Source organism: Trichechus manatus, unplaced genomic scaffold (genome assembly GCF_000243295.1).
Source record: "Trichechus manatus latirostris isolate Lorelei unplaced genomic scaffold, TriManLat1.0 scaffold00024, whole genome shotgun sequence".
Classification (NCBI taxonomy): Eukaryota; Metazoa; Chordata; class Mammalia; order Sirenia; family Trichechidae; genus Trichechus; species Trichechus manatus.
Window position 1 is genome coordinate 2,409,825 of NW_004443960.1, and position 13,323 is coordinate 2,423,147.

General features: G+C 51.3%; 1 protein-coding gene across 1 annotated transcript; it reads left to right on the forward strand.

Moving 5' to 3' along the window:
* Window positions 1–7,110: 7,110 nt before the first annotated feature.
* On the forward strand, window positions 7,111–8,903 carry FLYWCH2 (FLYWCH family member 2). The gene is made up of 2 exons (XM_004373415.2): window positions 7,111–7,520; window positions 8,764–8,903. Exons 1-2 carry the CDS (start codon window positions 7,199–7,201, stop codon window positions 8,901–8,903), a joined length of 462 nt encoding a protein of 153 aa, XP_004373472.1. The 5' UTR covers window positions 7,111–7,198.
* The last annotated feature ends 4,420 nt before the right edge of the window (window positions 8,904–13,323 follow it).

Below are 13,323 nucleotides of genomic sequence, written 5' to 3' on the forward strand. Positions count from 1 at the left end.
GACTCGCAGGCCAGAGGCTCCCAGGTGCAGAATGGCAGCCTCAGGGTTCTGCTGAGAAGGGGTAGGGCTGGCTGATAAGCCTGGAGCCCCTTTAACTTCCTTTCAGATGGCACCTGGGAAAGACTCCCCAGAACCCTCAGCCCCTCCCTAAGCCCCCTGGGTGCTGCTCCCACTGGAGAATGAGGTGAAGGAAACACACCAAGTTCCCCCAGAACCTATTGTTGGGGCTACCAAGTGGGGGCTCCCAGAAGCCCCAGTGGCAAAAGCTTCGGCCTCCAGTTGCTTGTCCCCATATGGTCCTCCTTCTCTGAAAACTGTCCTTTGTGCAAGAAAACAGATTATTTAACAAATGTAGAGTTTGGAGGCCTTGTACTTTTAAATTTTTTTCAAATTTCATCAGTATCTATTCACTCCCTGTCTTAGTTATCCCGTGCTGTGATAAGAGAAATACAAGTGGCTGGGTGTCTTTAACGCACAGAAATTTATTTTCTCAGTTTGTCAAAAATCCAAGCCCACTGCTGTCAAGTCGATTCCAACTCATAGTCACCCTATAGGACAGAGTAGAACAGCCCCATATAGTTTCCAAGGAGCGGTGACTGGATTCCAACTGCTGACCTTTTTGGTTAGTAGCTGAGCTCTTAATCACTTTGTCACTAGGGCTGCTTCTCACAGTTTAGGAAGCTACAAGTCGGAATTCAGGGCGCCATCTGTAGGGGAAGGCTTTCTCTCCCTATTGGCTCTGGGGGAAAGTCCTTGCCTCTTTTCAACTTCTGTTCCTGAGTACCGTGGTGATCATTGTGTGGGGTGGCACCTATCTCGCCCATCTCTGCTTGCCTCTCTATGCCTAATCTGCTCGTTTTCTTCTCAAAGGTGACTAGCTTGACACAGCCTACACAGACGTGGCCTCATTAGTATCTGTAACAAAGAAAACCTTATTCCCAAGTGGGATTACATCCACGAGTATACGGGTTAGGATTTACAACCCATATTTTAGGAGGACGCAATTCAATCCATAACACTCCCTCTAAGAAAAATTGAATTAATCAGCACGTTCCAACCTCTCCTAAGTTGTCATTGTTTCTAGCATCTATATTATGATCTAGACTCATGATTTCTTTGATGCTGAACAGGTTTCAGGGGAACTCCCACTGGGTGAGAGCCGGGATGGAGGGCTGGGCCACTGGGCGAGGGCGCAGCGCCATCTCAGTCTGTCAAGGGGTGAACGGAAGGCAGCGGCTTCGAGCAGTTGCACCAAACCCTCCCTCGGTCAGCTCCGAAAAGTGATGCGGCCCATCGAGGCCTTAAACGAATGCCTCTGCTTCCTCCGCAGTAAGCTGGAGTCAAACCCCGAGGAAGGCCCAGGGGGTCTCACTTAAGCGACCCTCCCACACCACAATGGTCCAGCCCAGGACCCCCGTCCAGGCCGCAGGACGGACGGACGCTCAACTCCCGGACGGCACCGCCCTATCCGGGATGGCCCCGCCCCTTCCGCGATTCCTGGCCCCACCCCCAGCGCTGATTGGCCGGGCTGCGGCCCGGCACCGCACGAGGAAGACCCGGAGAGCGGAGTCTGCCCGAGGAGTCGAGTCCGTGGCCCGGTTGCGCATGCTCGCGGCGTGACCCCATTCTGAGGTGAGGGCCTGAGCCGAGGCGGCGGTCTCCGGCGCGGGGGCTGAGGGACTCGCCGCCGCTCCGTCGACGGAGAGACAGGGCCCCGCTGCCGTCGCCGCCCGGCCGGTGCCCGGTGAGGACGGGCCCCAGTGGGTGGGGAAAGCCCCGGGACCCGCGGCGTGGACGAGCCCCCGGCCAGGTTCTCCCGGGGGTCCCACAGAGCTGCTGACGGGGGAGGGGTCCCCAGCTCTGCGTCCCGGTCTTCAGGTCGCCCCCTTGTTCTTCACCGTCACTAGCCTCCTTTATCCCGGCTTCTTCCACCTCCCCCCAGGCCACCAACCCCTCTGACTGAGCCCTGACACCCCCAAATCAGGGAGCCCCGCTATTCGCCCACCTTCCCCGACCATGTGCGCCCTCCTGCTGCCCCCACCCCATCCCGGCCCACCTTTGTGCTTGGAGGTCCTTGGGGGCGATGGCAGAGAATTGGAGGCTTGAGATCTTGGGGCGAGGGGACGCTCCAGAAGCTTGGGCAGGAGGCGGAGGTGATGGCGGAGTGGGGAGCCGGGAGTCAGTCGGCGCAGCTTAGACAGCGTTTGATGGCACATTACATTTGGTGACCAAACCAAACCAAACTCCTTGCCGTCTAGTCGATTCCACTCACAGCGACCCTCTAGGACAGAGTAGAACCGCCCCATAGGGTTTCCAAGGAGCGGCTGGTGGATTCGAACTGCCGACCTTTTGGTTAGCAGCCGCGCTCTTAACCACTGCACCACCAGGGCTCCTACATTAGATGAGGAGGAGTAAAAGTAAGGAAGATTCTGAGCCTGAGTGATTAGGAGAAAGGACGTGTCATTATATGAAGTTCCTACATTGGGGAAATTCTGCTCTGTATAGATAGAGGAGCAGTTTTTGGCCTTTTGCGGGGAGAAGGGGCGGTGGGGGTGGGATCAAGGTTGCTTTGAAACCTTCCCTGTAAGGATGTGAATGAGCACACATAAATGGTGCTGTCATCCCAGCAGCCATCCAACCACAGCCTCCACAAACTGCATGGGATAGTGGTGGGGGGTGGGGGGTGGGGGGCGCAGCAGTCAGTATCACTCAGAAACTTGTTATTGTTGTTGAAAGTACACACAGCAAAACACACCAATTCAACCATTTCTGCATGTACAATTCAGTGACGTGGATGACATTCTTCAAGTTGTGCAACCATTCTCACCCTCCTTTTCTAAATTGTTCTTCATACACGTGAAGTCACTGCCTCCCAAGTTTCTTATCTTGTCTTTCCTTGCTGTTGTCAGTTTGACTCCATATACATAGTTCTTCAAAAGGGCTTGATGCTCAGGGCAAACATTCTTTTCTAAATGAGCTAAACTATTGTTTGGTTTAAAGACTTCCTAGGATATTTTTGGTTTAAGATCTAAATATTATCTCAGGGCAATATTTTCAGGGATTCATCCATCCTCAATGACTCCAGAAAGTCTGGATTCTGTTAAAATTTGGAATTCTGTTCCACAGTCCCCCCCCTTTTGATCTGGATTCGTCTATAGACTCTTTTATTAAAATGTTCAGTAACGGTAGCAGGGCACTATCCAGTTCTGGTCTCATGGAAAGGAGGCAGTTGTTCATGGATCACCCAGGAATTTTGACTTCACCTGTGCCCTAGCCACTGTTAAGGACCCCTAGTAAATTTGCCACTATTCCTGTTCTACAGATGAAACCAGCCCAAGAGAGTAAGGGACCGGCCCTGTGTGCTGAGGACTCCAATGTTGGTGCTGGTGGATTTGAGGGTATTTCTCTCCCATATGTATGAAGATGATGCTGTGGATCCACCGTCAGCTGCCAGGCAAGGTTCCTGGCTTTCAGAACCTCATCAGTTAGAAACTGGACCCTGTATTAGCTTTCTATTGCCGCCAGAACAAATTACCAGAGACGGGCTGCAAACAACAGGCACTTGTTATCTTGCGGCTCTGCAGTTCAGAAGTCCAAAATGAGCCTCACTGGGCTCAGATTAAGGTGTGAGCAGGGCTCTGCTCTTTCGGGAGGCTCTGGGGGGAATCCACTTCCTTGCTTTTTCCAGGTGGCACAGTGGTTAAGCACTTGGCTGCTAACCAAGCGGATAGCAGTTCCAACCCACCAGAGGCTCTGGGAGAAAAGACTTGGTGATCTGCTCCCAGAAAGTTTATAGCCTAGGAAACCCTATGGGGCAGTTTTATCCTTTCCTATAAGGTCGCCATGAGTCAGAATGGACTCAATGGCACACAACAACAACAGTGGCCGCCCACATTCCTTGGCTCATGCCCCCCCCCCCCATTTTCAAAGTGAGCAACATTGCATCTCTGCCTCTACTTCCATTGTCCATCTCTGGTTCTCTTGTGCCTCCCTCTTCTACATTTTTTTTAAATTGCATTTTTTAAAACATTTTATTGTCTTAGGTGAAAGTTTACACAGCGAACTAGTTTCCCATTCAACAATTTATACAGAGATTGTTGATTGACATGGATCGCTGTCCCTGCAGTGTGTCAGCGCTGTCCCTGTTTCCACCCGACCTTCCCCGTTTCCATCCCTCGAGTTTCCCTGCCCCTCCTGGCCTTCTCATCTTTGCTTTTGGGCAGACCTGCCCATTTGGTCTCCTATAGTTGATTGTTCTAAGGAGCACATTCCTCGCGGATGTTATTGTTTATTTTACAGGCCAGTCTATTGTTTGGCTGAAAGGTGACCTCCAGGAGTGGCTTCAGTTCCAGGTTAAAAGAGCATCTTAGGGCGATAGTCTCGGGGGTTCCTCCAGTCTCTATTAGTCCAGTGATTCTGGTCTTTTTATGAATTTTACTTTTGTTCCACATGTTTCTCCCATTCTCACCGGGACCTTCTATTGTGTCCCTGGTCAGAGCGGTTCGCAGTGGGGCATCACCTGGTTCTTCTGGTCTCCGGCTAGAGGAGGCTGCAGTGTGTGTGGGCCGTAGGTCCTGTGGACTCATTCTTCCTTGCGTCTTTGGGTTCCTTCACTCTCCTTTCCTCCAGATGGGAAGAGACCAGCAGTTGTATCTTAGATGGGCCCTTGTAAGCTTTTAAGACCCCAGAAGCCACTCACCAAACTAGGATGTAGAACATTATCTTTATGAACTATGTCATGCCCGTTGACCTAGATGTTCCCCAAGACTATGTGCTTAGACTCCAAGCCCAGTAACTCAGGCCCATGAGGTGTTTGGTTATGTCTAAGACGTTTCCATAACTGTGCCCCCATGTGCTCTATTATATACGTGAATATATATGCAGCACGTACAAATATGTATATGCAGATGCCCACACCCGTACCTATATGTGCACACACGTACTCCCATAGGCCCTCCCACACGTATATAGCATACATGTCTACCTATGTAACCATTCACAAATTTTTGGGAGCCCTGGTGTCATAGTGGTTAAGAGTTCAGCTGCTAACCAAAAGATCGGCAGTTCAAATCCACCAGCCGCTCCTTGGAAACCCTGTATTTAAAAAAAAAAAAAAAACCCGGCTGTCAAGTTGATTCTGACTCATAGCAACCCTATAGGACAGAGTAGAACTGCCAAATAGGGTTTCCAAGGAGCAGCTGGTAGATTCCAACTGCCAACCTTTTTGTTAGCAGCTATAGCTCTTAACCACTGCACCACCATAGGATTTCCAGGGCTATAAATCTTTATAGAAGCAGATTGCCGCATCTTTCTCCCGCAGAGCCGCTGGTGGGTTAGAACCTCCAACCAGCCACCAGGGCTCCAGTCTCCTGATGAGCAACCTTAGTTCCATCTGCAGCCTTAATCCCTCTTTGCCATGTAAGATGACATATTCACGGGTTCCAGGGATTAGGATGTGGACATCATTGGGGGGTATTATTCTGCCTCCCACCTACCTGATGATGACTGAGCGGCTCCTGCCTGTTTTTAACAGTGTGTGCCTCTTCAGCTTGGGTTTGCACTGAGCCATCTTTATGCCTCTGATCTCCTTAGTAGTGACCGACAAGGCAGAAGCTCCAAGGTTCGGGGCCTGTTAGTCATTGAGATCTCAATGAATAAGCAAACCTGGGGCCTTAATGCAGGCTTATGATCATTACAGTCAATGACTGCATACCTGGGGCTTTAGTGCACACACATGATCATACAACGAATGACTGCACATACCTGGGGCTTTAATGCACACACATGATCATACAATCAATGACTGCATACCTGGGGCTTTAGTGCACACACGTGATCATACAACCAATGACTGCACATACCTGGGGCTTTAATGCACACACATGATCATACAATCAATGACTGCATACCTGGGCTTTAGTGCACACATATGATCATACAATCACTGTGCATACCTGGGGGCTTTACTGCACACGTCTGATCATACAACCAATGACTGCACATACCTGGGGCTTTAATGCACACATATGATGATACAATCAATGACTGCATACCTGGGCTTTAATGCACACTCCTGATCATACAATCAATGACTGGGCATATCTTGGGCTTCAATGCACACACATGATCATACAACCAATGACTGCGCATACCTGGGGCTTCAATGCACATGTGATCATACAATCACTGACTGTGCATACCTGGGGCTTTAATGCACACGTCTGATCATAGAATCACTGACTATGCATGGCTCCGTCATGCCCCCTCCCGTCCTGAAGTGAGTTCACCAGGCGTGGGGCCTGGGAGCCCCTACTTGCCTGGCTGTTTTAGGAAGACATAGAGCACCTGAACTGCTCAGCCTGTTTTCAGAAACCAGATACAGAAGGCCAGATTTAGTTCCTGGTCCCACAAATGGGTACACTTTTTCTGAGCATTAGACTAACAGAAAAATTACCATGTGAGTAAATGTGTCTTACTCTTAAAGAGGTTAATATTTTTCCGTAATAAAATTAGTTCATGCAAAAAGATAAACGATTTGATCAAATAATAGAAAATTAGGAAGACTGAGAGTTCCCATCTCCACTGCTGGTAGCGTTCTGGTGAAGTGCGCGCTAGCTGACTTGAGTGCACTGTAATTTGAAAAGTCCCTGAGTGGTGCCGTTTGCTCTTGGCTACAAACCTAAAGGTTGGTGGTTTGAACCCACCCAGGGGTACCGTGGAAGAAAGGCCTGGCGATCTGCTCCCGTAAAGATTGCAGCCAAGAAAACCCTATGGAAACAGCCCCACACTTGGTGTCTACAAGGCTCTGGATTTACAGTAACTCACAGTAATTAGTACATTAGTCACCGCAGCACCCTCTGAGAGAGGCTTTTATTTTGCACACCTCACAGGTGGGGAAAGTGAGGCTCAGGTAGGGAAGGGATGTAGGAAAGCTGCCGCCGGGAGAGGCGCTGGCAGAGCAGAAACCCCCGCCGGGTTCTCTAGCTCCAGTGGATCCGTCCCCAGCCTCGACCCCATCTGCCCAGCCTCGATCCTCCATCCACCCCCAAGCCCCAGACCTATGGGCCTCCACTGACTGGGATTTTGCCTCCTCCATAGGAAGGAGCCGCTGGACTCCCAGGGTTGGGCCAGGCAGGAGGAGGAGGCGCTAACATCCATCGCCGGCCTGGGCGTGGCCTGTGGGCAGCCCTGCACCGGGATGCCCCTGCCCGAGCCCAGCGAGCAGGAAGGCGAGAGCGTGCGGGCCGGCCAGGAGCCCGCCCGAGAGCCCGGCACGGACGTCATCCCTGCGGCCCCCAGGATACCCAAGAAGTTCTCCAAGCTCGTCCTGCTCACAGCCTCCAAAGACAGCGCCAAAGTGGCCGGGACCAAGCGCAAAGGGGTGCACTGCATCATGTCCCTGGGTATGCCGGGCCCCGCCACCCTTGCCAAGGCCCTCCTGAAGATCCACCCCGAGGCCCAGCGGGCGATCGAGGCGGCCGCCCAGGAGCCTGAGCAGAAGCGCAGCAGGCTGAACACAGGTGAGGGTGCGGCGGGCCGCCCCTAGGGCCATGGTGCCTTTGGAGCCAGTGCGCACGGCTAGACGTGGACGGCTAACTAGCGAACAGTCTCTCGCGGGCCTCACCTGGACCGCCCCGCCCTCCCTTACCTCTGCCCGACTGTCCTCCACGGAGCCTCCAGGACAGACAGCTCTGGGTGGCAGCGACGGCTACAGCTGGCTATAGGGGGAGGGGAGGGGGGATGGCGGTTGGGGTGGTCTTCGCAGGCCGTCGGGGGGTGGGGGTGGGGGTTTGACAGCCCAAGCTCACTGCACTCTTCTGTGGTTTCGGAGTGGCTTTGTGAGGACAGATGGAACAGGTGGAGGAACGGTAGCCCCACTCCCCAGCCTCTCGGCTCTGCCCCTGCTGTGTGGTGCTTGACGGTTCTCTGAGCCACACGTTGGGCGGAGGAATCCGGGAGGGGGACAGGATCAGTGCCTGGGGACTCACAGACCAGGGATCCCGCCGCCCGCAGAAGGCACAGCTCACACGCTGGGTGATTCTTGAAGACCAGTCCCACTCCAGTGCCCCCTGGGTTCCTCCTGCCACCGGTGGGGTGGGGGATGGAGGACGCTGTCCCCACTGACCTGTGGACAGGCCGTGCTCAAGAGGCCAAGTCACCTCCCTGGGGCCACCAGCCAGTCCCCTGCAGAGGGAGGAGGGGGTTGGGGTGTACCTCAGAGCCAGCTCTTCCCACTGAGCTCGGTGGGACGGCGCCATCTCGAGGGTCCCTTCCAGCCCCGTGTGAGACCTCTGCTCACGGATCGGGCCCGCCCAGGCCTGGGCCCTCTTGGGCTCCATCCCACCCCTGAGCCTCTGTGGGAATGAGAATAAAGCCCCCCTTCCTCATATGGAGAGAGGCCCAGGGCAGGTTCGCAGCCCCGCGGGCTCCCCGAGGCCAGCACTCCTGGGCGGTCAACAACCCCCGCTGCCGCCAGCCCTGTCCGCCTCCATACCTTGTCCCCAGGCCTCCGCACCTCCCGCTCAGCCCAGGCCGGGAAGTAGGGATGGCAGCCGCTTCCTAGTGCTCAGCTCAGATTAGTTTTATGGAAATAACTAACGGCCTTGTGTCCCGGGGCTTAGTGGCCTTTCACGTCTGTGTCCCTGGAATCAGCATTACCCCTATCAGGCGGAGGTTTCTTCGCCGGCCCGGCACCGGGGAGACCCCGGGTCCTCCCACCCCCGTTCCTTTGATAGTAGCCTGACCTACCCCCTTCTCTTCCAGATGCGGAAGGGAAAGGTGACGGAAGATTCACCCGGCAGCCGCCCCCTACCCGCGCGGTGGAAGGGGAGGAGTCCGCGCCGTCCCCGGGGCGGGGCAGGGAGAGCGCCGCCGGCAGCACCGCGCGCAGCGCGTCCGCGTAACCCTGACAACGATGCCGCCGGCTCCCCCGCCCCAGCGCGTCTTCGTAACCTTGACAACGGCGCGCCGTCGGCGTCCACGCTCAGTGGGTGAACTCGGGCGAGGGTCATACGAGATCCATAGGGTCTGGGGCCCAGTCACCGACAGATTTTCACTTTCAACGTTGTGTAATTTTTTTTTTTTTTTTTGGATCAAACACAAGTTACTTTTGTAAGCAGCATTTTTTTTTCCCCAAAAAAGATTAAAAGAAACTGTACGCTCTATCCCATCATGGACAGTTTAAATTCCAGGATTCTGGGTCCTCTTGGGCCGAGCTCCAACCCCACTACCCGGGGGGCCCTCCCCACCCTAGCTGGCCCTCCCCACCTGGCCCTCACCTGGTCCTTCCGCCTCCACCTGCTTCTCCACACGTGGTCCTCATTCTCTGAAAACTTCCACTGGGCGCAAGAGCATGAATTATTTTCACAATTTAGAGTCTGGGGGCCTTATGTTTTCAAACATTATTTTTCAAGGTTAACCAGTACCAACAGACCCCCTGTTAGGAAAGGTTAGTTCCTCGGCACGTTTTCTCTCAGCCCTCACTGTTCCTATATTATTTTTAATGTGTCCCTGTTGGAACATTTATGTTGTCTTCTGTAACCGTAATATGGAAAGTTATTTTGTCTCAGTTGTGTATAAACAGAGACCACGTTCCCCACCGCGGTCTCTCCTTCCTGCGTGTTCTGACTCGTGGCTCTTGGTGGGCTGGATTTTGTCGTGAGGCAAGAACGCCCAGGAGGAGCTCAGGGCTTAAGGGCTGACTGCAGGGCTGAGGAAGCTGTGACTTTAGGCTCAGCACATGCCTGGTCTCCTGGGGCGTCTCCGGACAGTCCCGCCTGAGTGGGTAACAGAGGACTGATCGTTCAGAAGCCACGGGGCAGGGTTGCCCATGGGGCATCCACTCCCCCATAATTTGCTCTGCCACGATCCATCCCCTCCGACTGCAGCCAGGGAAGTCAGAGCCGCAGGCCACAGGGCAGCCTTGGGGGTGGACCAAGGAGCTCCAGGGTTAGGGCAGGCACTCTGGGTCGTGGCCCCCAGGGAGGGGGACCTGGTCTACTCTGTGGCGCTGGAGGCTGAGTAGGGATGAAGCAAGGGTGGGAACTCCCTCCTGGGATTTGAGTGGGTGGCTGGTGCCTGGTGATGTTCCTGGAGGGTCCCCAGCCAAGCCAGGAGCCCATGGGTCTGGCCCAGCCAACATGACTACTCTTTACTCATTATTTGAAGTATTTCAAACTCACCGAACAGTTGGAGCGGTGCAATGGACACTGTGTGGCCCTGCCTAGATTCCGACGGGTCAACGTCTGGCCCTTCTCTTCTCCCTTTCTCTTGTACTCTCCCCTTTTGCCTAATTTCCTAATGCGGACTGCAGATAACCTGACTGGTTACCCTGAAATTCTTGGTCTGCACCCACCCCCTGGAACCACATGCCTAAAAGGATCACCACTGATGCAGTGACATCATTCAGCACCCAGGCCACACCCATCAGTCCCAGCGGGGGTCAGACAGAAATGGCCCTTCCTCTCCCAGCCAGGACATCTCTTTGTCTATTCCTCTGATCTGGGAGACGTTGGATCCCTTGGACAGTCCCAACCAATGTCCCTTGTGCCGCATGCATTAGATTCTGGGTGGGGGCATTATGTTTTTGTTGTCAGGTGTCATCGAGCTGGTTCTCACAGCCGCCCCACGTACAACAGAACGAAACACTGCCCCATCCGGCACCATCCTCACAATCATCGCCATGTTCGAGCCCATTGTTGCAGCCACTCTGTCAGTCCACCCCGCTGAGGGTCTTCCTCTTTTTCCCTGACCCTCTACCTTACCGAGCGTGATGTCCTCCAGGGACTGGTCCCTCCTGATAACATGTCCAAAGTCCGTGAGATGAAGTCTCGCCATCCTCGCTTGTAAGGAGCATTCTGGCCGTACTTCTTCCAAGACAGATTTGTTTGTTCTTCTGGCCGTCCATGGTATATTCAATATTCTTTGCCAACATCATAATTCAAAGGCACCAATTCTTCTTTGGTCTTCCTTATTCATTGTCCAACTTTGGCGTGTATATGAGGTGACGGAAAATACCATGGCTTGAGTCAGAGCCCTGGTAGCGTAGCGGTTAAGAGCTCGGCTGCTAACCAGATGTTGGCACTTCGAATCTACCAGCCGCTCCTTGGAAACCCTATGAGAGAGCTCTCTTCTGTCCTATAGGGTCGCTATGAGTCGGAATCGACTCGATGGCAATGGGTTTTTTGAGTCAGGTGCACCTTAGTCCTCAAAGTGACATCTTTGCTTTTTAACACTTTAAAGAGATCTTTTGCAGCAGATTTGCCCAATGCCATACGCCATTTGATTTATCGACAGTTTGCTTCCATGGGTGTTGATTATGGATTCAAGTAAAATGAAATCCTTGACAACTTCAATATTTTCTCCATTTATCATAATGTTGCTTATTGGTCCAGTTATGAGGATTTTTGTTTTCTGTATGTTGAGGTGTAATCCATACCAAAGGCTGTAGTCTTCGCTCTTCATCAGTACATGCTTCAAGTCCCCTTCACTTTCAGCAAGCAAAGTTGTATCATTTGCATATCGAGGGTTGTTAATGAGTCTTCCTCCAATCCTGATGCCCCCTTCTTCTTCATATAGTCCAGCTTCTCAGATTATTAGCTCAGCATACAGATTGAATAAGTATAGTGAAAGGATACAACCCTGACACACACACCTTTCATGATTTTAAACTACACACTGTCCCCTCGTGCTGTTTGGACTACTGCCTCTTGGTCTATGTACAGGTTCCTAATGACACAATTAAGTGTTCTGGAATTCCCGTTCTTCACAATATTATGCATAATTTGATAACACAATTATGATCCACACAGTCGAATGCCTTTGCATAGTCGATAAAACACAGATAAACATCTTTCTGGTATTCTCTGCTTTTAGCTAGGATCCATCTGACATCAGCAATGATATCGCTGGTTCCACATCCTCTTCTGAATCCGGCTTGAATTTCTGGCAATTCCTTGTCGATGTACTGCTACAATGTTTTTTTAATAATCTTCAGCAGGACTTTACTTGTGTGTGATATTAATGATATTGTTCAATAATTTCCATATTCTGTTGGATTACCTTTCTTTAGAATGGGCACAAATACCGATCTCTTCCAGTCAGTTGGCCAGGTAGCTGTCTTCCAAATTTCTTGGCATAGACGAATGAGCGCTTCCGGCATTGCAACCATTTGTTGAAACATCTCATTTGGCAGTCCATCGATTCTTGGAGCCTTGTTTTTTTTTGCCCATGCCTTCAGAGCAGCTTGGACTTCTTCCTTCAGTACCATCGGTTCTTGATCATATGCTACCTCCTGAAATGGTTGAATATCAGCCAATTCGTTTTGGTACAGTGACTCTGTGTGTTCCTTCCATCTGCTTTTGATGCTTCCTGGGTTACCGGATATTTTTTTGCATAGAATCTTTCAATATTGCAACTCGAGGCTTGCACATTTTTTCCTTCAGTTCTTTCAGCTTGAGAAATGCTGAGCATGTTCTTCCCTTTTGGTTTTCTAACTGCAGGTCTTTGCACATGTCATTATAATACTTTACTTTGTCTTCTGGAGCCACCCTTTGAAATCTTCTGTTCAGCTCTTTTACTTCATCATTTCTTTCATTCATTTTAGCTACTCTATGTTCCAGAGCAAGTTTCAGAGTCTCTTCTGGCATCCATTTTGGTCTTTTCTTTCTTGTCTTCTTAATGACCTTTTGCTTTCTTCATGTATGGTGTCCTTGATGTTCAATGCATCAAATCTATTCTTGAGAGGGTCTCTAAGTTCAGGTTGGATATACTCAAGGTCGTACTTTGGCTCTAGTGGAGTTGTTTTAATTTTCTTCAGCTTCAACTTGAACTTGCATATGAGCAATTGATGGTCTGTTCCGCAGTTAGCCCCTGGCCTTGTTCTGACTGATGATATTGAGCTTCTCCATTGTTTCCACAGATGTAGTCGATTTGATTCCTGTGTATTGCATCTGGTGAAGTCCACGTGTATAGTCACTGTTTATGTTGTTGAGAAAAAGGTATTTGCAATGAAGAAGTCCTTGGTCTTGCAAAATTCTATCATGTGATCTCCTGCATCGTTTCTATCATCAAGGCCATATTTCCCAACTACTAATCCTTCTTTGTTTCCAACTTTCACATTCCAATCACAAGTAATTACCAATGCGTGTTGATTGCATGTTTGATCAATTTCAGACTCCAGAAGTTGATAAAAATCTTTAATTTCCTCATCTTTGGCATTAGTGGTTGGTGCATAAATTTGAATAATAATCGTATTAACTGGTCTTCCTTGTAGGCATATGGATATTATCCTATCACTGACAGCCCTGTACTTCAGGACAGATC

What these genes read in the sequence shown, in the direction of transcription:
- FLYWCH2 (XM_004373415.2), top strand. Translation starts at nt 7,199, where the DNA reads ATGCCCCTGCCCGAGCCCAGCGAGCAGGAAGGCGAGAGCGTGCGGGCC. An exon ending in GCGCAGCAGGCTGAACACAG is followed by an intron (nt 7,521 to 8,763) that starts GTGAGGGTGCGG and finishes CTTCTCTTCCAG; the next exon opens with ATGCGGAAGGGAAAGGTGAC.